At 39.9% G+C, this 25,692-nt stretch overlaps 1 protein-coding gene across 2 annotated transcripts; it reads right to left on the reverse strand.

Moving 5' to 3' along the window:
- Positions 1-590: 590 nt before the first annotated feature.
- VPS39 (VPS39 subunit of HOPS complex) lies at positions 591-24,313 on the reverse strand. Of its 2 annotated transcripts, XM_054275881.1 has the most exons (26): positions 24,162-24,313; positions 22,413-22,478; positions 21,628-21,654; positions 21,148-21,212; positions 20,341-20,383; positions 19,265-19,359; positions 17,956-18,054; positions 17,161-17,253; positions 15,821-16,004; positions 15,203-15,323; positions 14,761-14,881; positions 13,853-13,982; positions 12,592-12,734; positions 11,606-11,749; positions 10,898-11,039; positions 10,548-10,634; positions 8,519-8,592; positions 7,844-7,942; positions 7,501-7,618; positions 6,898-7,026; positions 6,332-6,434; positions 5,426-5,471; positions 4,935-5,084; positions 4,647-4,781; positions 3,995-4,086; positions 591-2,742 (listed from the first exon to the last, which is right to left on the reverse strand). In XM_054275881.1, exons 1-26 carry the CDS (start codon positions 24,232-24,234, stop codon positions 2,667-2,669), a joined length of 2,655 nt encoding a protein of 884 aa, XP_054131856.1. In that variant the 5' UTR covers positions 24,235-24,313; the 3' UTR covers positions 591-2,666. The 2 variants fall into 2 exon arrangements, with proteins under 2 accessions (XP_054131856.1, XP_054131857.1); XM_054275882.1 differs by lacking the exon at positions 21,628-21,654.
- Positions 24,314-25,692: the final 1,379 nt, after the last annotated feature.

Below are 25,692 nucleotides of genomic sequence, written 5' to 3' on the forward strand. Positions count from 1 at the left end.
ACAGAATGATCCACTGTGGGTTCTCCCAGCCTGGCCCATCCTATGACTCTGTGAACATGGAAACAGGAGACTTCCTCTGTGCTGGTGCTTCCCATGGCTACAGAATAGGAAAACTGAGGATCTATATTCTACTTCCAACACCAGACTCTATGACCTACAGCCCAAGCAAGTGCAAACCTGTGAATCTAAACATTTCCTGATTTGGTCACACAGAGCTCAACATCCCTCCCCAGCACAAAACCACTCAAACATCACTACCCAGAAAAAACTTGTCAGTAATTTTAGTGTTCTCCAGTAAGTACATATTTAATAGTATAATGGTGTAAGACTTGCAAAAACATTATTCAAAGAGATAATTCAAAAGTGGTTTTAGTAGGATTTTGAGAACATTCACAAGCAAGTATAAACTTGTAGATTTAAAAACCTACATTGAGAATTGCCACACTTGATTTACACATACTAAAGCAAAGGGAACACTGAGATACTGCACTGGGTCTGACTTCCAAGAGAAAGTGAGGTCTTATATACAAATAAAAATAAAACCTACATCAGCCCAGAGAAGTTTAACTGCACAAAGACTGAAACACACACTGGTTCATGATATTTATTACAACCTATTGCTTTAGATAAACCTGCTGTATGGTTAGGAAACCCAAAGCACATTGTATGAACCAACAAAAAAAAAAAAAGTACAGCACAAACCACATCTCTGTAAAAGGTATGCAGTGGAGATGAACAGAGGCACAACTTTAGTCTTGTAAGAGCACAATGAAGATCCTGGTTACAGATAATGAAGGCAAATAAAAATCATACTACCAGTACTAAACATAAGATAAGTAAAAATCAGAGTAGCATTGTTATACCTGTATACAAAGAATGCAAGGTCTTTTTAAATGCCCTCTCTTCATTCTCTATGACCTGTAAACACAACTCTCCCAAACCATCTTCCCTCCGTACCTGAACTAGTATATAAAGATCTATACAGCATGTGCAAATCTAGTGTAAGTATTTTTAGGCTCTCTTCTTCAAACAGAAGAAATACAAGTTTAAAAACATTAACACCACAGATTCCCTCTATCCAGCCTCTGCAGAAAGTATTCAGTAGCAATACTGCCCAAGACATCCAAGCAAAACACTGGACAAAGAAATCCAGAAGAATGCATAACAATAAATACAAACACATATGAACAAGGAAAAAACAATTATCAAGGGAAACTCTTAACACTGGCAAATGAAAGTGAATTAGAACTGTTTTCAGCCTACAGCAGATCTGTTCCTAAAAAAAAAACCTCACATGATTTAAGTAAACCTAAGATGTTAACTGAGGTTCAACTACACTTTAGGCAGACCAGATTTATTCATCAGCTTGTTCTTTAAGATGTGATATCTGGTAGTTACATGTCATGCTCCATACCATTTAATAATGATTTATTTGTAAGTATTGCTAGACCAGGATGTTGGGAGTCAAACAGTCCCTCCACTGGGTTATTTGCTACTGCTGCCTTTTCATTACCGCTCCACAGATTCTTTCTGCAACAAACATTTTGTCCCTCATACCAATCTGCTACTGATTAATGTTTCTGAAAAAATAAGTTAGACAAAAATATTACAGTCTAGAGTGAGTATGGTACAATTTAGTTCTTGTGTTAAGACTTCTGGCCCAAGAGTAATTTTAAGAACAGTACCAGCCTGAACAGAATGCAGTTCTAGAGCATTTCAAATACACAGATGTTGAAACAGTCTGGATTTTACTTCACTGTTGGAAAGTGAACCAGAGACTAAAGAATTTATATACAAAAGTCTCAAGCATAGTCCAGAAGCTCAAGCAGTAACTAGAGTTCACTCCTTCCAGAAATTGCTTTAGAGGGTGTTCTTTGCTTTTTCCTTTGAGTGCAGATGTGAACTTCTTCCAACAGTCTCTGAGCTTCCACTCACACTAAGAGTGAACACAGTCAGTGCAAAGAACACACAAGTTAATTCAATTTATAGATCTCAAACTAAAACAAAAAGGGAAAAAAAGCTTCTTAGTGGTATCTACCATTTCTCTAATTATCTCCGGTGAAACAACTTACCAGAAGGTCAAGCAAAACCACCGAATACCAACAGAGAGTCCTTTGGCCAGCACTTACATCATTTCTGTTGCTGAGATAAAAGCTGCACTTCCTAAGTCTAGAAACAGACACAGAAGCCTCCTCTATGATAAACACCTGGTGATCTCCATGCAATGCTGATATGGCTGCAAAGACTTTCAGGGGATTTTCTTTTTTTGAATAAATACTTATATACAAGGCCAAATCACAACATTGCCACCCTAATAAAGTACATTTTATTGTAAAGACTTGATTTGTGGTGAACGTCCAACAGTTGTCTCACGGTTCATTTGCAAGGCTGGAGTGTGTTACAAAAGTCACTACAAAAATCAGTTTCTATTCTTCATCTGAGGACTGAGAGGTTCAGCGTACTTGCCAGCACTGTAACAACATGGTTAAAGTAATTTTCTAGTAAATCAACACTGCTGGGTATGTACAGTCAATCCACAGATACAAATGATTTCTACCCAGTGTAAGAGAACCTAGCAACAAGCCTCAAAACTCTCAGACACATCAACTTCTTTAGTCATCAGTACTGAATTTTGTATAAATGTTGGGGTTATTGACATGACAAGGTCAGGTGTCCAGCGTGTTGACTTCTTTGGAGCAGAAATAATGCACAACTATTGCATTAGGGTATCGAGCAAATGCGCTGTAAAGAGAACAAAACACAAACATCAGCTGTCAAGACAAACATTGTTTTCCACATTCAAACAAGAGCATCCAATTTGGGCAGAATTAGAGAGAGACACATGATAGTGACACTTTTTTAAACTATAGCCTGAATGTATTAAAGAGAAAATAGAGAAAAGAATTCTATGGATACTGCAAGAGGTTTGCTTGGAGGTTTGCGAAATCTATTTTCATTTCTGCAGGCACATTTTACTTGGAAGTCACTGGTAGCAAGTTAAAGACTAACAGGCATGCTTCAAAATCTTACTGATCTTAACAGTACCAGAAAAATTCTATACAACCAAAACAATACTGCATATGCAAATTTCAATGCTGAAGCTACATGTTGAATGTTAAGAACAAAAAATTTAATATGCGTAGCAATATTTAGACTGTGTATTAGAGTGTTTTGGGAAAAGAACCTTTCCCTATCATTGTTAATGCTACTCATATCTCAGAAGGGCTCCCATCAAGAAGAAAATAATGACTGAATCATGTAGCATTTCCCTCCACTTGAAAGAAAAAAAAAAAACAAACAAAAAAAACCAAGTGCAAATAAAATTTGCATTCTATATTAGCTACTAGGAATGGTAGAAGAAAAGTTCACAGATTTATAGAATATTCTGAGTTGGAAGGGACCCACAAGGATAAGAGTCCAACTCTTAAATAAATGGTCAGTACAGTGATTGAACTCACAACCTGGTGTTATCAGCACCATGCTCTAACCAACTGAGCTCATGTCAGGGTCACTGTCATCCAAATAATCAAGCAAACTAGTTCTACTTTTCGACATCCTATTGCATGTAGGCTACAAAACATAAATCAGTCAGGAAGCCATGAAGCCATCAGATATAGAAAAGTACACATGTATCTCAGCCTAACTTTATATCATCCTCCCCAATTCTAGTTAAGAAGCAGGTTCTTAGAAAGGCAGTGTTCTTACAAAGTTTTCAAAATTCAGTATGAGGACCAATTTCATGCCTTCTAGAGTTATGAAATAAGAACTCTTGGGAGTTTCTGAAGGGGTTTTATTCTCCTTTGTTGCAAGGAGGATTAAACTCTTGCAGCAAATTCACTGACCAAAGCTTTAAAGTATTACTAACCATTCAGCTAATTAATGTAATTTATAATTCAAATACACTTCAAACAGCTTCCTCATATTGCTGTTCTCTCTGGCTATACATACATCCAGTTTTCCAGCATTCTTAGTTTAAGTGTACCAGATCTCTCACCTGTTACCTATCTTCTTTTTACAAACAGTGCACACCTTCTCCTCTGTAATTATGCACTTTACTTGCTGATGCAAGATCCGCTCCTCCTGGACCTAAAGGAGGACAAAAACCCCAAGCTGCTCAAAAAAGCAATGCCAGACCTTGGTCTGATGAAACTGCAAAGCATCACAACATTTAACTGTTAGTGGCTGTATCTACATTACCAACTTGTGCAGGACAGAAGAAGCTGTTCTGTGGAGCAGAGCAGGTGGAACTGAACACCCAAAACCTACACTATGTGAATCACAGGGTTTTACTTTTACCTTGGTCCACAGCCTAAGGCATTCAACCACTAAAGGGGTGTTAAGATGAACAACTGAACTGCATTCCCCTGGCTCACTTCATTTGAAAGAAATCCAGTCCAAGCTGTCTGAGATAATTCTGCAGTGCACACCACAGCACAGTGAGCAAAGACAAACATCTCATCCAAACTAAAATGAATGTACACACCATCTCCTGCAAAAAGGATGTTCAAGCTACATAATTCCCATTTAATTTCAGGTGCATTACAGCACCATCTAGAGGACACCCATCCCCTATAAGAAACAGTAAATTTCAATTTGAACGTATTTTAAAACATTATTCCAATCAATAACAGGTGGTGGATGCTTACCCTCAGAAACTCTGCATGGAGAAGGTTCTTGAGCACTTGATTAAATCTTTTCTTCTGAGCATTTTCTTCAAGTACTTTCTCTAAGAAGATGCGAATCTCACTGATCTGTGTGTTTGCTGGGAGTAGGTTTATTGCCTGGAACAAAGTTAGAAAAAGTTAAGGATGAACAGAGACCAAAATAGAATATAAATTGACACATTTAGATTGACACATTCCATTCACTGGCCTACTCCAGTACCTTCTGTAATCTCCTGCCAACAGCACAGAGTACTTACAGATCTGACTTACCTTAGTGGTGTCCAGTTTGCTGTGGTGCAGTTCCAAAACCTGCAGAGCAGCCTGCAGATTGGCTTGAGGCTCCAGCACCTCCATCTTGATGGGTCCCAGGCAATGAACACTGGGCGGGGAGAGATACATGCGCAGCAGGGACAGATACACCTGCAGCACACACAAGGGAAGCTCTAAAACTGCTGAACCTATCCACAGCTGACAGTGCTGGTAAAACCCAGCCATGGTACTAAGTTATACCCATGCCATCCAAAATTGTGCACTGCTCATTTAAAAAGCTCTTAATGTAGGCTCAAATCCAATGATACAGTAACATTCTCAAGAAAAAACACCCCACGATGATCTAGGAGTTCCTAAATTCCAAGAGATTATTGGGTTCCTATGCACTACACAAACCCTGAAGAAGTCTATACAGAGCAAGAACTTTCAAGTCCTGAACGAAGTATATATATATAGCCTTCTACTTCCTTACTGAACAAGGAGCTACTTACATCTTTGTTGCCATCTTTGTTTCTGTCATAATGTTTATGGCAATAGCTAGAAGAATCAACAGAGAAGAATTAAGAAAAATACGGAAACAGTTACAGGACCCAAAGAATTAGTTTACAGAAATTAACATTTAATTACTACTGAAGTCATCCAAGTTAAGTGACTGTCCATCTGATTCAGATCAATTCATCAAACTGCACATCAGGATTACACAGTTTACTCTGCATCACAACGCTGAGAGAAGCAAAGTTTTGTGCAAGTCTCCCACTTCCAATCAACTTAAAAAGCTTTACTGCAGAAGCCAAATTGAATTTAGCTGTGTAAGAAAAAAGAGGGAAAAGATATCCCCAATCAACACATCACAGCATAAAAATCTATGTATATGTATATCTAATTAGTGTATCTGAATCACAAGCAACTATGTTGAACGGGCCCCTGTGTTCAGATACACCTGCCAGTATTGGGTAATTCTATTTTTACCTGAGTGCTTCTGATTCACTCAGGAGGTTCCCTGACACAAAACACACAGAAAAATGCTGTATCTTCACTAACAAGAGTTCTTTTTAATGTGGGCTAGTGAACATCTCTCCAAACAGAAAGGAAGCAAAACAACACACAAGATCACAGACTAAGGACAGTTGTAAAATATTAACTCATTGATGATGGTCACATTGCTCTAAAGCACAATGAGAGCACAAAAAGGCAAACCTCAAGGGGCCAGCAAGCAGCATCTGTAAAAAACAGATACCCAGAAGAGGTTCAAGGCCAATAAAATGTGAAAACACAGAAGATCCTGAAGACTTACAATGTTCATGCTCCACATATAGCAACATTTCACTACACATCCTATCCACACAGCAGTCAGCAAAATAAGTCCTGCAAAAACTCTAAAGCAAAGAAATCCTTACTTTTCAGCCATGTTGGTGTCCTTCAAAATATGAACATAAATAAACAGAGCTTGCTCATGCTTCCCCATTCGACCCAAGAGCAGAGCACGTTCTTCTAGGAGACCTAGTGATAGCAGGAAGGATTAAATCAATAGCTACACAGAGAAATTACAAAATTAGTGCCCAGACTAACAGAAGGAAGTATTAATCTGTGCTCAGGCTACTGTATAAGTTACAATGACACTCTAAGTCTACATTTCACACTAGTCTCAGAAACCTTTTATGAACTCTTAAGTCACCTTAAGGAACAACCTTCAGATCTATTGCACAACTCAGGGTCATCACAAAGTTAGGCTAAACAGCTGGGAGATGCCACAAGGTCCGAGGGCAACAGTTAGAGGAATCCTGCAGAAACTGGTAAACCCAAATGTGCCAGCAAAAACAGAGTTAGGATACACACCAGTGGCCTACAACTACAGATAGAGTCATCTTCTCTATTTGTAGTTACCATGACACTATGATAAGTGAGGAAGTTTTGCTGTAAGCAATAAGCTAGGATTTAGTTGTCCTACAGAAACAGAACTCACCATCAAAGGGGAAGTCACTGATAAGTCGACTAGGTTCATAGCAGCTGGACTTCTCCAGAAAAAGCAGCAGCTTCTTCCGGTAATCCCCCAAGTCTCCTCCTTCCTCCCCAGCAGGCACTGGAGCTCTATCTATATGAAAGAAAACACCATTAGCTAAATTATTACAACTAACTCACTACACTAGTCTGTACTAGAAGACACACAAATCATTATGAAGAGGAACTTCATGATGATAGAACTGTTACATGGGTTGGAGCTGTCATGTACCTGCCAAAGTAACTTCAGCCCCTAAAAACACATCACATGGCTGGTTAAAGCAATACTCAAGTTATTCAAAACCCTTCCCTACCCTTAACATGCAGAAGTCAGGGAGCAGTAGCTGCCATTCAACTTAATTGTGAATAGTGTTGCTTGGACCCTTGAAAGATCTCTTGAGAAGCAACAAACTAGACTGTCCTACAAACCCACATGTTTTCCAGTTCCCTCCGTCACTAAGGTATCTTATGGTGGATCTCAACAGGGAAGGATTACAACATAGTATATGAAGGCTCCCCTGTGCTCTCCCATACTCCTGGTCCTCCCCCCAGAAAAGGCTAGACATACCTGCAGGGAAAGAACTGAGATATTCTTTCATTAAGCCCTGCACTTTCTCACAGTACAGCTGGATCAGACAGTTGTGGAAATCCGCTCCAGTTTCTTCCCAGACATGAATGATGTGCTCCTGTAAATACATGTTAAGGCTCAGCTGCAGACACTTCCTCTGGGATGTAGTTCTTTACAAGGAACAGTTCCATGCTTGCCTTTACCAAGCTTGACCTCAGGATTTCATGTATTTTAATTATGCTTTCTTTGCCCAACAGACTCCAGCTCCTGAAGAACTAAGATCTTACAGGTAACATTTTGTTTTACTGAAGGCAAAATGCAGTAGTAGAGATTGAGCTCTTACCAGGTAAGGAATAGTCAAGCTTTTAAAATTTTCTATCAAGAAACTGAGCACTTTGTCTCGTGGCAAAGCTTCCACTTCAGGAAGGTCTTCTGTAAATATCTGTTAAATAAAATTTTATTCAGATTGGTGATTTTCTTTTCTTAGGTGCCACAGTATATTTTTCTCTTGAGGCACTGAAGCCCAGCATATCATCACATGTCCAAAGAGTAAACAAGAAATATAAAAAAAGATCTGAGCAGCTTATTCAGGCACTGAGAGCTTACTTCACATCTGAAAAGACTATCAAACATCCCCACTTCTGCCCTAGTGAAAACCCTTCTCTTACAGAGCCCAACACCCTCCAAATTCAGGGAGCCAATTTTATAGGGAAATCAATACCTGACATTTACATACTAGATTAGGCTCTAGTGCAAATTGTAGCATCAATAACATGAAATGTTCTATCAAAGGTTCCTAGCTATTTATTATATTTTAAGGTCTTCCAAGAATGGAAAAGCATAAGAAAAAGTGAACGATTGACCTGTTTTATCTACTGCTAACATTAGCACTGAAGCCAGAAACAAAAATTATATATTTAATTTGGTTTAGCATTAATGAGATTCTTACAATGACTTATCCAAATTCCATATACTGCACTAAGAAGGTCAACAAGGCACCTCTTTCAATCACACTAACCTTCAGTCCATCTTCAGGAAAATCTCTTAGCACCCAGACAGAGTAGGAAAATACCAAGTGCAAGTTCTCTGTGCCTGGAATACAAAAAGCAGCAGTGCTCATTGTTAAAATCCTAAATATCTATCTATTCTCAACACAAGCAGATGCTTTCAGAGCCAGCAAAGTCTAATTTACATGAAGAATTCAGTTGTTGCTCAAGTCAAGCAAATCACTCATTCCAAAGCTACAATTTCATTGCTTCACAAACATGATTTCAAACCAAAACAAAAATTAACTCAAATACTAAGCGTCACCACATGTAAAGAATTCAGCCCAAAACCAAGATGGACTGCCTTAATCACGTTCCAAAAGTCTTCCCTTTCAACTTGTTTTAATTAGGGTACAGAGGCAGTGAACTTCTCACTTGTGTAACTTGCTTCAGTCCATTTCCAGACTGTCAGTCTAATGACTTCTACAGCAAATGGTCAAATACTTTATAACAAGTAGTAAAGCATCATAGTCCTGAAGTAACTAGCACAGAAACTACACAACAGGTAATAGCTTCTCAGCTTTTAGCAAAATGTAGGACTTGCCCCTTTAAAAAGAATACTATAGTTTGGACAATTTGGTTCACAATACTAATAAAACATGTTAGGAAACAAGACTTTCCCCTCACCCTCCTCAGAATCAGAGGCATTTGCTGCCTAAACAACATAACACGATATGACAACACTATACAAGACAGAAACTTAAAGCAAACCTATAAAAAGGCAGTCATTGTTTGCTTTTCTCCATCCTACAATATTTAAAACAAGCAGCATCTTCATATTAGCAGAATTTAAAAAATAATTTTTTAAAATGCACATGATGTGCACTGTAAAGTAGAACAATTGAAATAGCTCCCAGAAGAGCCAATCTCAAAGTTTCAGTAACAAAAGTGTGACTTGGCAAATGGCAAGAAACTTGTGGGCCTGAATTTTGCTGAACTCTATTAACTTTCTGAATTTACAGGGCATACTGGCCTCACAGAGAAAATTTTTAAAGAAGACAGGACAAAAAATGGAAGTAAGACTGTTTTACATGAAAACTAACTACTTATAAAGAAGTGTGACATTAAGTAGAATAGCACCCTACCAAAACACTGATCAAGGCGTCTTTCCTGAAATTGCAAGCAAATCAAACATGGAGTTAAAACCTACTCAAAACAGTGAGAGCATCAGCAAGAGAAAAGCTCATCAAATAACTACCAAAGCTTATTGATCAGTATACTCAAAGGAAAACACCACACTGTCCCACAGAACAACTGGCTCCTCAGCACATAACATTCACCTGCAGGCCACAGGCCACAGGCAGGGGATTACTCAACTTCCTCAATAACAAATCCTTAATCTAAACATGAGCAACAATAGGAAAATGTTCTGCATAACATTATTTTAAAAGATAAAAAGAATAATGCAACACAGAAAACTATCTACCACCCAAGTAAATAAATAATTCTCCTGCACACTGACAAAGCATATTGTTGATGGTCAATCACACAGTTAATATTTGCTTTGATGCAATAAACAAGTGCTTACTCTATTGACACAAGGCTAGTATTAAATACCCATCAGTAATACACACTTGACTTGAAAGACCATAGCTGCAAGCCTGGAGGAATTTGCAATTACTTGAGAACTACCTAGAATATTGCTTTTAATCCCCAGACACTGACAGAAAAGAGTAGATTAAGAACATTTTCTACTTCATTCAGAATTATTTTCTACTTTGCTCTTCATCACTGGAAGAAAATTCAAATTATATGGCCCATTTTCTCCCAGTGGATATTTTAATCAGAAATAAGGAAGGTTTTCCAAAAAATATTTAATTTTCAATGAAACTTGAATCCCTTGAGCTAATACTTGAAGGTTACATTATGCAAGAAACCAAACAAGATAACAAGGATACCCTTTCAGCTTGATAGCCTCCAGAAAGCTGCCAAACAGTAGAATAATCAAAAAGCCAAACAAGAATAAAAACTCACAAAAACACTGCTCTTCTTCACACTCACCCAAATGCTGCAAATATTGCACTGTCCGCTCATGACCCTTCAAAGGGGAGTTGGCTTTCTTTGACTGATCCACCAGTACCTGTAATGCTTTCAAAAGAAAAGTAGTCAATTCCTTTGTAACTGCTAGCTCCAACATGAAGCACAAAAAAGTGCATTTTTCCTGTTATGCTATTGAAGACAAACCAAAGTTTTGTTTTGAACACAGAGACCAAATTGTAACAGGAACAAAGATTTAATCACAAGATAGCAATTAAACCGCCTCTTCAGAATACTGTCTACTTACTGAAGTCAAAACACAACACAAAGAACACATGCTTCTAGTCCTCCTCCTCTCCCAACCTCATAATTACCTTTCTCATGCAGACCTTTTTTCTCATACAGTATTATCAGCTCACTATACTTGTGTGCCTTCTTTAGTACATGCTCACTCTCCTCAATATGGCAGTGATTGTTCTCCAGACGTAGCAGTGGTGCCACCAGTGCTACATTTGTCTGCAATCAAAAAGGGAGCACTTAAACTTCATTGGAATTGCACCTTCTAAGTGTACAGTACAAAACACAAGCTGGGAGTGGGGGCAGGGGAGGAAGGAAGCCTCACAGCACAAGAAAAATAAGAAATGACAGTTTAATACCTTACAGTAAGGTCCACGGTAATTTCTGTAATTTTGAGGACAGAAAGAAAACAACATACCAAAGCTACTCCCCTTCAACAACAGAGGTCAGGCTTTGAAAAACATCAAAACAGCAAAGATCCTACTTTGCTCTGTTTACCAGTATAAGGCAATAAAAGCATTCATTAGACCTTCAAAATGCACAGCCCTTTTCTTCTGACAGAGGCAGCAACCAGGGACAGACATATCTGCCTCATTCCCTGAAACTGCTTCCTGACCAGAGAGGAAACCAGTAAATGCTCAGATTTTACACATTACTTTTAGATCAAAGACAGACAGTTTCATGAGCCTTTCTGAAGTAGCTCCTTATCCTCCTTCTTAAAAGTTTCAGTCTGAAATTCCATCAGAGCTCCCATGGCAAAGCCTCCAGGTCAGACAGAAACTCACATGCAGGTAACACTTCAACAGGGTGGTATCAATGATTTGTAACAGCTTCTTTTTGGATTTGATCGTGGGTGTTCCTTCCATGAGAGGTGAGGTACTGGACTGATGATCAGAATCATTTAGCTTCTTCACTAGCTGACTCCTTTTCTGCAGGACATCAAATGAAATTTTAACAGGAAAAGGCCATGGATTTCTACATCTCACCTCAGCACATATAACCCACCAACTACAAAGACTAAATTAAGCCAATTTAATAACTTATTTTAATCAGCTGTTTCTCAAAACATTTTGTGGTCACTAACTATTCAACACAAACTTTACAACCATATTCAGGTGTATGTATTTTGCACATTTATAGTTTTGAAAAATGTCCAGAGTCTTGAGAAAATTGTCAGAAGGAAACTCTGTTAACCTGAGCAGACATTTTAGAGAAGTCAGGAAACATTTTGAAAACTATTTAGATTTTGCACTACTAGGCTTAAAACCTATCCTACTTCAGGCACAAGCTTCCTTTTACTCTACTAAGGATGGCAACCAAACAATTCAGGTTCCAGTTATGACAAAATAAAGAGGACAGGAACTTACAAGGCTCGTTAATTCCCTTCCACCTTTTACTGCATGCCCTCAACCTATCTCATGGACAGAGCACCCTTAATAATAATCATTGAACAAAAACAAAAAAATGAAGTGCTCAAGTTTTCTTCAGCAGGATACTAGAAATAAAATACTGGACTCATAATCAGATCCACTCCATAAGGAAATTTTGTCCAATCACACGTGATGTTTTCCATATATCTGTGGGGTATCACATGTGTTCCACTTCCCCTGCTCACTCAGGGGCTGCTGCCACATTTTCCAGCCATTAAGACGGCCCATTAAGGCTAGCATGACAGGGCTGGGCTAGGTGTACTGTTTCCAGCACATCAAAGCTAACAAAGCATGCTAGAACTGAACAATCCTGCTCTAAAACCAGGTAGAGGAGCACTCACTTGAGTTAGGTAGTCTATCAGAGCTAAATGTGCCTTCTCCAGCTCTGCCCCAGAGAGCCCTGGCAGGGGGTTGGGATACTGTAGCTGTTTCCTGTAATCTGTGGGCAGGAGGTCAGGATACAGACCCATCACATGAGTGGGATCTATGCAAAAAATAACTGGTATTAGTAACCATTCATATTATTTTTACAAACTTAGAGTAAGTTTATCTTTCTAACAGAGCAGTCTGCAGTCTACTTGTACATCCACAAGGTTCTAGAGCCTAAATAAAATTTGCTCATTACAGAAAAGCAGCTAAAACAATGCAAAAGAAGCTAAAGCAAAACATGTTTCGAAGTCCAAGCACAGGAATTTCCAACCTGTGCACTTGACACACTTGGAGGACAAGCCATTATTACAATCTTACTGCTCTACTTGCAGATTCCTAGCATTAACCTCTCTGACAGTTAAGACAGAATTTCTAGGAACACACAATGTTTTATGCATCTGTAACTAATGCATACCTGTTTTCACAGAGTTTAAGCAAATTCAAAATTACTATCCTCTAATTCAAGCTCAAAATATTTTGAGTTCTAAGCCCTTGTTTTTCACTGTAGTTTTGCAAAATAAAAACTAGGTGTCATGAATAAGCTTTAGGTTTAAATGCACACGAGAATTCTGTCAACAGTAAAAAGAATCTGTCTTAAGCACTATTCTATGGTACAGTTCAGTCTTCAAGCCCTAGTATCAGAGACTACTGAGACTTCCAAGAGCACAGGAAAGCTTCCTGGTTTCAGCATCTTGGCTAAACCAAGGGTTAAGGGTCCTCATCTGAGTCCAATGATTTTGCAAATGTACAGATGTTCCATATTTTTCATTCCAAGCTACAAGTAGGCTTTTAGCAGCTGCTGAAACATTCTGCTTTAAAGGGTCTGTGCACATGCTATGCATGCTTTAAATACCCTACAAAACAAATATATTCTGTAAAAAAGGGAAAAACTCCTGATTTAACTTAATTTACTAAGTGCAGTTTATTAAGTATTTAATTGTACTTAATTGTGTAGTTAATTAAGTTATTAAGTAATTAATCACCAGTTCCACCCAAAAATAACTAAATAGCTGCACAGGCTATTTGCTGTTCACAGGGGATTGATGTGCACAAGATAGCACTGTTTTGAACTAAAACAAAACAGAAAACAAACAAAAAACCCCATAAAATAGCCAGTGATCTTGACTTCATTCCTCCTAACTGAAGTGATTCAATGCCAACCCAAGCATTTACCTGTACCAAGCTTGGCAAAAACTTGCATGGATTCATCAAAACGCTTCTGGCAGAACAGGTTGAAGGCAAAGAGGTTCTTTATGTGGTGGATTTGTTGTCGTTTCTCACTATCTGAATCATCTTTCATTTCCTGCATACAAATTAACAAACATTAAAAACTCTCAGTTTACAGCAGAGAGAAACACCCTAGAGAATTAAGAGGAGCATTATCCTGTGGAGACAGTAGGAAGAAAGAAAGATAATCTCTCAAAGTGAACACTGGCAGTGCCTGTCTGTGCTTATTGTGTGTGTGATATAACCCACAAGATCTAGAAGCTACGTCTGGTTACCTCTATACCTGCTCCATCACAGAAAACATCTCCTCATTCATTTGCCTTTTCAATGTTTTTTTTTCAAGTCAGCAATTCAAAATGCAATTAATTAAGAGGAGTTTCCAGAAACCAAAAAATTTTAACACAGTAAGAGCAGTATAATTAAACAGACTGCATCAGTATCTCTAAGAAATTATTGTTTCAGGAGTAGTATCATGCAAAAAAAGGTCATGTAGGTCATGTGACACAACTCACAACTCCAAAATACGCTGTTTACAAGCAGTCTACAGACTCTGTAGCCCAAATGACTGCAAATTCTAAAGGAAGATAGCATATCAAACAGCTAAGAGATAATCTTTCATATACAAGATTATTTCTCAAAATCTATACCACAACAGATCAATATGGAGTAATGGCAGCACAAAACTAAAACTTAAGTTTAAAAAGTCTAGAGTTTACCAGCTTGTGCAAAGTGGACAGTTGGGAGGTTATACTGACTGATTACTGGACTCATTACAGTTCAGGAGATGGCAAACATCCCTTTGTGTACTTCTGCACAATTGCATCCACTGCAAACTCAAGTTCTTGAGTACTTACTGCCAACTGCAAAGCCAACTCAAACTGTTTGTCCTGCAGAAGCTGCTGGATCTGTGTGGCTATGGACACCGGAATGAGCCTCCAAACAAAGTGATTACTTGCCACATATATGATGTTTGTGCTGTGAGCAAGACAAAAAAAGTCAATTATTAAGATTCAGTGCTCAGAAAGAAGCAATACCCTATCCTAAAAGAATCCCAACCCTATAATAGAAACATGCATCAATACAAGAGCAACTGGAGCATTACTGCAAAGCAGAAAGAAGACTATCTCCTGTGTCACAAATTCTTAAAGACCCTCAATTCTATCCTTTCCTCCTGAAAGTATGGCCTCCACCAATCTCCATAAAAACCCAACAGAAAAGCTGCTCTTCTCCCAGTTTTTCAGCGTGCCACATGCAGCCAGCCAGTCAGACAAGAGCGGCAGTGAGTTGCACCAGTACCCTCCAGAGGTGATGAAGCGCGGCCTCTGCAGCTCGATGCTCTGCACCAGCAGCCGGGGCTCAAAGGTGCGGATCTCCACGTACCTCGGCAGGACAGCAATGATGTAGGGAGGCTGGTGCTCTGCTCATGAAACAAGGGAACTGTTTCAGCTGATTGGTCTCAAGCATTCCTGGAAACAAGCTATGACTTAAGGCTTCTCTTCAATTTTTCACCCCCCTGAAATGTTCCCCTTTTACATACTCAAAATTCAGTGCCTGACACTGACAGCAATTTACTCACAGAATACTACCAAGCCTTTTGCTCATCCTTCACCATAATCAAATTCTGAGGCACCCAGATCTACAGTGCTTTAACACACTACCTTCCATTTTAGACCTTCTCCCTGTATAAAAGATATGGACTACACCTCTTTTATGAGAGGCCCACAGACCACAAGCAAAGAAGGCTAAGAAGCAAAACCAAACAAAACCTTCCCCAGAGTACAACTCAGAATACTGTAGAACCTGTCACACTCGAAATCCAGCTGGTTTCACAATACTGCAAACATGATTTTATCACATACACAAGAGTAAAGAACTGAATTTAAACAAAACCAAAAACAAACTGCTACTTCTCACCCATGGCTATAGGAATATCTGTCCAATTCAAGGCACATTTCTGAGTACAGACCCCTTCTTCATTAAGCACAACTGTTAGATCATCTTGGCCAACTGCGACTTTTCCATCTGCTACCGGAGCTACCAATGGTTCCAGCTGCTTCCCTGTGGGAAACAGTTCTTTGATGGATCCTTTTCCATCCACCTAGGACAATAAAGAACATAAAAAGAAAAAAAGTGTTTTGCACAATAACCTTTTCTGCAAAGCTACATAAGACTAAAGCAAAAACCCCTAGAGGGATTTTGCAGCCCAGGATAAACACTAACAGGACAAGTGCAAATTTAAAGAGTTTCTGCATAACATAATTCATCCTGCTTATACATCATTCTGAAATAAAAAACATTACTTTTATGTCTGAGGTGATGATAGTAGCTGAGCACATCATTCACACCAGTTTATCAAATCCATTATACCACAGCAGCAAAATTAGCTAAAGTGTCCAAACCCCTCATTTAGGCCAAAACTTTTAACACTGTTTTATTCTGGCAAGAGTGAGCACTGCCACATAAAAAAACCAACTAACTAAAAGCCTAGAAGCCTAGCCATTTTCCCCTGAGCACCTGCACAACCACTTTGATCACTAGAATGGCAGAAATCAACATCTAGGAGAGCACTGCAGAAAGGCACCCCTTTCTTTTGTGAGCAGCATCAGTTCCAAGTGACTGTAAAAATTATGTGTGGTTTTCCTTTTGACTACAGATCACTGTTGCCACCCATGTGCATACATGTACATGTGTGGTGCACCTCATCTTCATCCTATTTTCCTGTAATATCTGCCAATTATAAAGGCAGAAAAAAGAATAAACTATAGCTGTAAATGAAGTCTACGTGGAAACTGCAATAGTAAATTAACAGTAAGTTCAGAAGCTTTCAAACAATTACAGTTCAGCTAGAGAATGAAAAATGAAAGAATGAGTAAGCTTCACTGTGTGCCAGATGAGTTATTCTTGGTCTCTTTGTCCTTTTAGAGCTAATCTAATTTGTTAATGCGTTAAATAAAATGCAAACTGAGCTTACACAGACTGTTGCCAAAACAAAATGTACCTTCCCCAATTCATTTTTTTTTTTCCAAGAGCTGCAAACACTGGTCTCAACAGCAACAAACAGAAAATTACTTCCTGACAAATATCCATTTAAAAGGACAGGCTTAGACTGCCCTTTCTAAAGCCACAAATAGCAGAAGTACCAGATGCTGTTTTCCATAAATCTGTAAGCCAAATTCCTGAGCACAGGAGCAGCCTCCATAGTGTCTGCTGCTACCCAAATCATCTTAAAACACTATTACACAGCCCCATCTCACCCGTATCAGGTAGTAGTCCCTCTTGAAGCCTACACAGATGGAGTTTTCACACCAGGCCATAGACTTGGGTACATCGGGTACACTGAAGTCCCCCTGAGGAAAACAAGTTAAACTGCTTGTTATGAATGAAAAGCAAAAGTCAAATCTGGGAACACACAGTGTAACAGGCTACTCTCTTGTTGACACCATATTCCCCACCACCTGTGCCCAGCATCTACTGCTCAAGGAATGGCAATATTCAGCAAAAAGGCTAGACTAATGTACAGTAAAGAGGTGTGCTCTGAGTTAACTGATCATTTTTAGTAGAAAATTTTCTAGTAGAGGATCGTAGCTGAAAAGGCTCTACCCATTTCAATTAGTTATTTTTAATTATTCCAGTATTCACAACTGCAGCTCTCTACACTTGTCAGAAACTATCTTCTGACTTAGTGATATACTTAGAGTAGAAGTAACGTACTTAGAGTAGAAGTGCACCCACTTCTATGTTTTTGCAAGGTACGCATGCTTATATATTTCACTGACTTGAAAGTCAAGTACTTAAAAGTGTACTACACCCAGAACAATAAAATACAGGACACAGCCCTTACTTCAACTTATGAAACTATAAATGCCATCAACTGGCATTGATTTCAAACATGTGTTTTCACTTCTCTCTGCTGTTTCATTGTTAAATTTCTGCAGAACCAACCATCAATGCTCTGAAAGTCAGCAGTGCCTCAGAGTAACATGGCAAGCAGTGAAGAGCAGTGACCCTCCCTGCCGAGACACGCTGGCTACAGAAAGAACACAACTCACCTGGAGCTCATGGAACTCCCTGTCCTTCCAGAAATAAAGCTGGAGCTTCTTACGCACTGCCACACACATCCTCAGCACCTCCTCCCCTGTATCTGATTGCTGTGAAAACAGACAGACCTAACTCACAGGCACTCACAGAGAGCCCAGTCAGGTAAGACAAGGCCAAAAGAAGCCTCTGCTAGAAGCAAAGCTGTCCACTGAAGAGCAGCTTTGTTCATCCATAACAGAACTCCCCAAAAAAGGAAGCATGGGGGAGGGAGGAAGGAGGCAGGGGAGGTGGCAGGATACTTAAAAACTAACTTTGACAGGGATAGTGACATCAAGGAAATCCAAAAAACTAAGAGAGCACAAAAGGCATAGAAACACACAAACAGAGGATAAGTAGAGAGCTATCAGTCCATCCCCAGAACTAGGATAGATAGCTGGAACTCCATGCAGTATAGGAGAGGTGAGGATATGGAATGCAAAGAATGTGCTATACTAACAGATAAAACCATTAATAATCTAATATTCTAACCTGCTGGAAAAGTTTCTTGACAAGAAATACTAGGAAAGCTAAGTGCCTGGACACACGAACAACAAGCCACTTTGCAATGACCAGATGTAAAGGTGCTTTGAAAGACATTCATTTTCATGTCTAGAAAACCCCAAGTACTTCCTAGAAAATATTTAACACTAAGTTCCCATGGGGCAAAAATGTAAAAAATTATAAAGGGCACTAAGCCATCTCTTCTGATTATGAAAAAGATGTCTGAATGATATGGGAATGCTAAGAAACTCATTTGACTAGAAATTGCTCACTCAATGACCCAGAGCAAATGCACAGAGGACTGCTACACCCTACAGAACTATTTTAGGGCTTCAATCTACCACAACTGCTCCAGGAGTCCTTCAGCCAATAAAGAGAAACAAAAATTTTAAAAAATCCAGATAGAATTGCTTGCAGAAGAAAACCACAATGAGCTAGTGCACTGGCAATGCAAGGAAAGAAAATGGCTTTTATATTAAGGGGACCTTTCTAAAAAGAAGAGTCAAAGTCATAGTACAAAAATGCTTTGAAGACTTGTATCAAAAGTTCTGTATCAAAAGCTGCAATCACAACAGGCACAGAAAAATACCTTGTGAAGCAGAGTAAGAAAAATAATTTTAAACTGTTGCCTTTAGCAAATGCAGTAGGTACTAATTTTTAAAAGCCCTAATACCCAAGAAATTTTCATCTAACACAAAATCTAATCCATACAGCAACATGAAAGATGAATCTTTATTACAAACAGTAAAGACATCTGTGCAGCTGTATTCCTCCCCTTACCTGGAGATCACAAGTGAAGAGAGATGCACCTTTTGCCTTTGAAATTGTGGTGATTTGTTGAAATGTCAACAGGTCATGGACGTAAATGTTATTTTCTGTTTCAAACAAAACTCCGATTATTATTTAATATTTTAGTGCATGTAGAGGCGTTGCTAATTCAAACAAGTTACCGCATTTTATGCTCATATAAAAAAGAACTTGTGAAACTAAGAACTGCAAGAAAGGAAAAGAAGTGTTTTCCCAAAAGCTGAAAAATGCTAAGGCACATACAAACACAATAAATGCAGCAAAGAAGACTAACTGCAGCATCGGTAAAACTACAGGAAGGTACTGATAACCAAGCAGGGGAAGGCAGAGTGGAAGGGACAGCAAGCAGGCCAGAACAGAGCAAGCTCAAGAATGGAAGATTGCATGACAAAGATCATTCTGAACTGGCTCCTGAAATTAGTGGAAAATGAACAGCTGAAAATGTAGGGTACTGTTTTTGCATGCACAAGGATGCAAGCAGCAGAAATCTACAAATACTGGAGCTGGAAGACTTGGGACTTGGAGATCATAAAAAAGTGAGTAGTAATATAGGCAAAAAAAGGCACTAGAAGATCCTAAGTTAAAGAAAGCCAGAGCCAAGCAAACTTAAATCTTCCACAAGACACTAAAAGATCACATCTGAATATAAAGTGAATTTGGTGCAAGACATCAGTGATAAGTTTGATACATGGAGCAAATTTAGTCAGAAGTTTCAGTGCCTATCCTACAGTGCACAGATTCACATGCATGCATATACATGTACATATAGAGGCCAACACAAACTGTATTTTACACAGACACTTTAGAGCATGCACGTACATCTTCATTCCTAATCACAAATCAGCATTAATGCTTTGTTCTCCCAGCTGGCAAAGCTGCTTCTCATCTATGCTGCTTAATGCTTCCTCTGCAAAATGCAAAGCTTAGCTCTACACAATGACTTCTCAGCAACCAGACTACCATGCTGGTGTGTGGAAAGGGTGCCACATTCAGACAAGTAGCTGCATCTAGAAGAACTCATTAAATATAAAACACTTTTCTTCACTTACCTAATAGACTGACCAAAATTTTAAATTGAGAAACAACGTGGATCTGAAAGGGAGAATGCTGTTAGTGACTCCATTCATAAACTAAAACTCTCAATAAGGTTTGATTATGGTCTAAGAAAATCTCAAAATAATAAGAAAGGCAGTTTTCCATGAGCAAGCTTCCTTCAGCTACTGCAACTCTTTTCAGTTACACTGAAAAAGGTTTTCAGTGTAACTTTTCACAAGCTGGCATTTGCAACCTAAGCTGATTGAAAAAGGTGTAACGTTGTTATGCTACTAGTACAAAAATACTTCTAAAGCACACACAGAGTGTTGCATCCTGAGAGATGATCCATAATCTTTAAGGTGCTTTTCCTGGAATCAATATAATCATTGAGTGCAAATTCTCAAAAAAAAAAAAATGGCAGCAAGACTGGCAGTTACTTTATTTCTACATTTCAAGTAAGTGGAATTACATTCACATTCCTATAGAATGTCATCTGAGAGTCAAATAATACATTACAGTCTGTTGATGTATTACCATAACTCTTACAAATATTCATAGTCAGAACAATTGAGGACCTATTGCTAACAAATGCCAAAAATAAATCTGCAAGTTCCAATTCTTTGGTTTCTGCTTTAGCAATCAAACCAAGCTTATTCTGTTATGAGAAGAGTGGGCAAAGGCATCTGGCTGTTACGCCCCTAAGAAAACCTTTAGCTGTGGGAATTTGTTTTGTTAAGCACAGCAGAGACTGCAGATGTACATTTGATATTTCATTTATTGGCTGAAAACTGTTCCCACATCAAGAAGATGGTATTTCCTACCTGCTGAATCTTCTTTGAGAAGTTCTTGTTGGACTTCTCTAGTGTCACTTCAAACCTGTTGCAACCTATCAGAAAGATTGAAGAGGGTATGTAAACTGAAGTTGCTCATGACTGTGTGTGTCTCACATTAAGTATATCACAAATAATTATGAAAGCAAACTTGGCCACTTAACACTGGAAGACTAACACTTAAACACATCTGTGTTTAAATCCATCACAGGGTCTTCTACAGAGTCAGGTGAAAACAAATTACACTTCTTGTACCCAGCTGAAGGCTTCAACAGTAGTTACATTTCTGCCTTGCCCAAGTTTTACATTGCAAGCATTATATTTAAGTAATTTGAAACCCAGAAATACAGAGATACCCATAAAGATTTTATCCACACTATAAATTCCTAGGATGCACATCACTGCAAAACAGACAAGGAATAAAGACTACACCACAAGGGTTTTAAAGGAGTTTTAGGGAGAAAGACTTACAGACACTTTCTGATGACATAACCTCTCCTGGCATTGATGCAAAAAAGGGGGAGAAATTTACCATGTGAGATAAGACACTAGCAACTCAAGACTAGCATATTCCAATTGGACAGACAACCTACAACTTTCACAAAAATCAACTGAATTCAGTCTCTAGAATCCAGGTAGCTACAAATTAATATCTTTCCAAGAGCTGATGAACCTGGAAACTTACATTTGGTGTTTACTTTCCTGCGTCATGCTACAAAATATTACTGCATTCAAAACCATCAGTTCCTACATAATAGCAGGTAATGTGAAATACAAACATCTTTAGAGAAAATCAATTTTATCTAAAGCAAAAATAGAATAGTTCTATTTGTGGCATTCCTAGAACAGACTACGAGCACTTAGGACTCTCAAAGAGGCAGGGAAAGGGTAAATACCTGACAAAACTAGTTAGTATTTATCCCTCTTCCCCAAACATGATGGTCATGGACGCAGTGAACGTATTTGCTCTCTCACTAATCCAGTCATTAAAAGATAACACACATCAAAAGTCCAGCAACTCATACACTGCACTGCTTTTACATATATTTGTACACTGTATTCATAAAAATTAAAATTGCTTACTATAAATTTAAACACAAAGAAACCTGAGATAAAACACATTTTACATACATGAAATCTATATAGGAAAAAAATCAGCAATTAATCACACTCATGTTAAAATCACTACAGCGCTAAAAGTGCAGGAAATAAAAATAACAATCAACTTTTTTACCCCATTCTTAAAATCAACTTACCTACATCTTTCTTGATCCTGTAAAGCAGAAGATGCCCTTGTTTTGTACCAACAAGGAGCCATTCCTCTAAAAAGACAGGAGAAAAAGAGTCTAATTAGTTCAACAAAATTTGCCCTTCACAGCTGTGCTGGTTTTTGCTGGGGTAGAGTTAATTTTCTTCACAGTGCCTATTATGGGGCTACGTTACATTTATCAGAACAACTGGAAACTTGCATCAAACACCAAAAAAACTTTCTGTAGTGTCTAGACAGGTCTCCTATCATTTCTCCAGTGGGAGTGCACAGAAGTAGCTTTCACTCTCAGGAGAGGAGAGCCAAAGAGCAGGCAGTAAAACAGCATAAACAGCCTGGCCATCACATCAAACTGGCTCATAGAGAAGTAAAGACACAAACCACTGCATCTTGTGTGCCATCAAAAGAAGCAATAAACTATTCTTCAGACATTATTACCTCTCAGAGAGGAACTGTGCTACATAATGGGAAGTACTGTCAGAAAGAAAAACATCAAGTTTACGTGGGTTTGATTGTTAAGTTTTTTAAGTCAGGTTTTTAAAATGCCTCTCTGAAATAGTCAGCTGTGTTTGGAAGGAGAGTGTTGCAGCTTTGCTTTGGTTGGACAATCAAGAATCATTCAAGATTCATAAAGGAGGGCCTTTTTATATAAACTCTAAGGCACAATTTCAGACTCATCCTCTTTGCAGCACTTATACCATACAAAAAGCATAAAATCTTTACAGGCTCATGAAATATGACTGAATTTCTTCCTCACTGAATATCATACAGGAAAGCAACATACATGAATATTTCCTTCTGCATCTAGTACTTCCTCGTCACCAAAAGAATTTGCATTTTAATAAAATCTTATTTCCTGCAAGGTCTTTCTTCTACTACTTGGTAGAAATATTGTAGAGAGAGAATTACACATCTTTTTTACAAAACCATACTGCTATAAGTCTGTATGTTTAGGGCTTTTTTCATAGTTCAGCAAAATAAATGTATTCAAAGAGAGAAAAATATAAAAGCTGCAATGCAGGAATGAACTACCTTCACATCCTCTTCAGTACATAACTCCATCATAAACCTCCATGAATAACAGGAGTATTATCATTCCGGATACAATTCTTAAAACAACTAATCAAGTTCACAATTCCATAGAGTGTGGAGTTTTTTAAATTGTTGATTTTGCATGATGGTGCTGATTTCACATCCAATGGCACCTGGTCACAGCTTTGAAAAGCCTTATCAAGCCTAATCATTAGGACAGCTAGTGCAGTCACCTGACCAAAACCTTGACTCTCCAGTATGCCCAAAAATAAAACCCACAATTATATATCATATATAGCAAACGTATTCGAAATCTAAGACTTCAACACACCACCGGCCCTCCAAATCAGGTTTAAGTCACAACACAGGGAATGCTTTTTTAGCAATAAAGTAGGCAGCCCAGGGTTACAGCCCCAGGAGTCCCGGCAGCCTCCCCAAAGCCGGGCTGCGGCCGGGCGGGCAGGGCAGGGCAGGGGGGCCCGCGACCGCCGCCGCTCCCGGGAGCGGAGCTCGGCACCGGGCAGAGGCTCCGGCGGGCGGCAGGGCCGCGGCCACTCAGGGTGCCGCCGGCCGGGCCGGGCGCTGCCCCCCCAGCCCGGGACAGGGCAGGGCAGGGCAGGGCAGGGCAAGGCGCGGCAGCCGCACGAACGCTGCCGGGACGGAGGAGCGGAGCGGCTTGGGCTGCGGCGCGGCCCCTCCGGCTCACCCCAGGCCGCCAGGCAGTCGATCTGCAGCGGCAGCTTCTCCAGGATCGGCACATGCTCGAAGGCGTCGTGCATGGCGGCCGCTCCTCCGGCCCCGGCTGCCGCCCGGCCCAGGCACAGGCGGCACCGGCGGGAACGGCCCCGACGGAAGCGCCCCCGCGCCCGCGGCTCCCGCCCCTTCCGGCAGCGCCCGCCCGGCGCCGCTTCCGCACCGCGGCTCCGCCCGGCACAGCACCGCCCCGCTTGTCCCGGCTCCGCCCGGCACAGCACCGCCCCGTTTGTCCCGGCACAGCACCGCCCCGCTCGTCGCGCACCGCCCCGTTTGTTCCGGCTCCGCCCCCGCCAGCACCGCCCCGACCGCCGCGCTCAGCTCGCCCAGATTGTGCCTCCGGCGCCCTGCGGAGTCGTCAAGGTTGCTGACACTGTCTGGGGGTTTCCACCAGGAACGGCGCTCTGTCCCAGCCCCAAAAACGGGGCTCTGCGCCTGCATCAAACAGCCCGCCCCGGGGGCTCGGGCGCGAACGGGAAACGCGGGTCGGCACGGCATCGAGGGGACCCTGATATAGGCCTTATGCATCTACATAGAGCCCGAAAAGTGGACAGGCTGTAGGAAACTCTCGTCTTCCCAAAACGTCACTACAGGAAGTGTCCGGTTGCTGTTGACTACCGTAAACCATAGAAAAGTCACCCGGGATGCAACGGCAAAAACTGACCTGCATAACCAGATGAGCACAGCGAGGCCTATCTTGCAAGCACATGTCTATTTTTTGAGGTCATAAGTTTTGTTTTAATGAACTTATCCTATTAACTCGGCCAGTGAATATCAGTGTCCAGGAGGAAATCTTGCTTGTTAGTCTGTCCCTTCCAGAACCGGTGACGGTTGCATTTATGTTTGTCATGGAGAGGTGCAACGTTCACAATCACTGACCTAGAAACTAAATTAACTAAACCGAACTCAAAAAGCACATAGTACTAAATTCTACAAGCATCTTCACCAACAGAGACTGTAGAAAACAGGGACTGAGGATGCTCTGTGCTGGAAGATCAAAGCACAGGAATGGGAGAACAAGCACCTTGCATCAACATTCTTGCATCCAACTTCTTTCCTCCTCAGGAATGAACATTTTGTGCTTAGCACAAAACTGTGCTAAGTCAGATCCCTCCTCACAGATAGCAAAACTCCATATTTCCAAAGGTCTTATGGCTCAGGCATATAGCTGTCTTTTTTAACCAAGGATGTCACAAAAGGAAAAGGGACACGGCACCGATTAGTGAAAAGAAATGTTTCAGTGACACTGGCTAATAAAGACTTCACATGTTTGTACTCCAGAGAGCAAATGATTTGTGAAGCATGACCCTCTTTAGACTTACAATGTAGCATACAACTAAAATGCCATATACAGTGAACATGAGGATAAATAAAGCCCACAAACTCACACACCCTACATCTGCAGAATAAAATAAACACAACCTTCCCTAGGTCTTATGATCCTGACTCAGTGTGTGCCTATCAAGCCTCTGGTATTTCTTTAC

This window comes from Melozone crissalis, unplaced genomic scaffold (genome assembly GCF_028551555.1).
Source record: "Melozone crissalis strain CALT ecotype California unplaced genomic scaffold, PUWL_Pcris_2 ptg000018l_1, whole genome shotgun sequence".
In the NCBI taxonomy this organism is placed as follows: Eukaryota; Metazoa; Chordata; class Aves; order Passeriformes; family Passerellidae; genus Melozone; species Melozone crissalis.

Bases quoted from the DNA above. Each gene is read 5' to 3' on its own strand.
- VPS39 (XM_054275881.1), bottom strand. From the start codon at position 24,234: ATGCACGACGCCTTCGAGCATGTGCCGATCCTGGAGAAGCTGCCGCTG. The intron at 18,055-19,264 runs GTAAGGGGAGGA...CTGTTTTCACAG, and splicing joins TCTTCACTTGTGATCTCCAG to CAATCAGATACAGGGGAGGA. The intron at 4,782-4,934 runs GTAAGTCAGATC...ACTTTGTTCCAG, and splicing joins GCAAACTGGACACCACTAAG to GCAATAAACCTACTCCCAGC.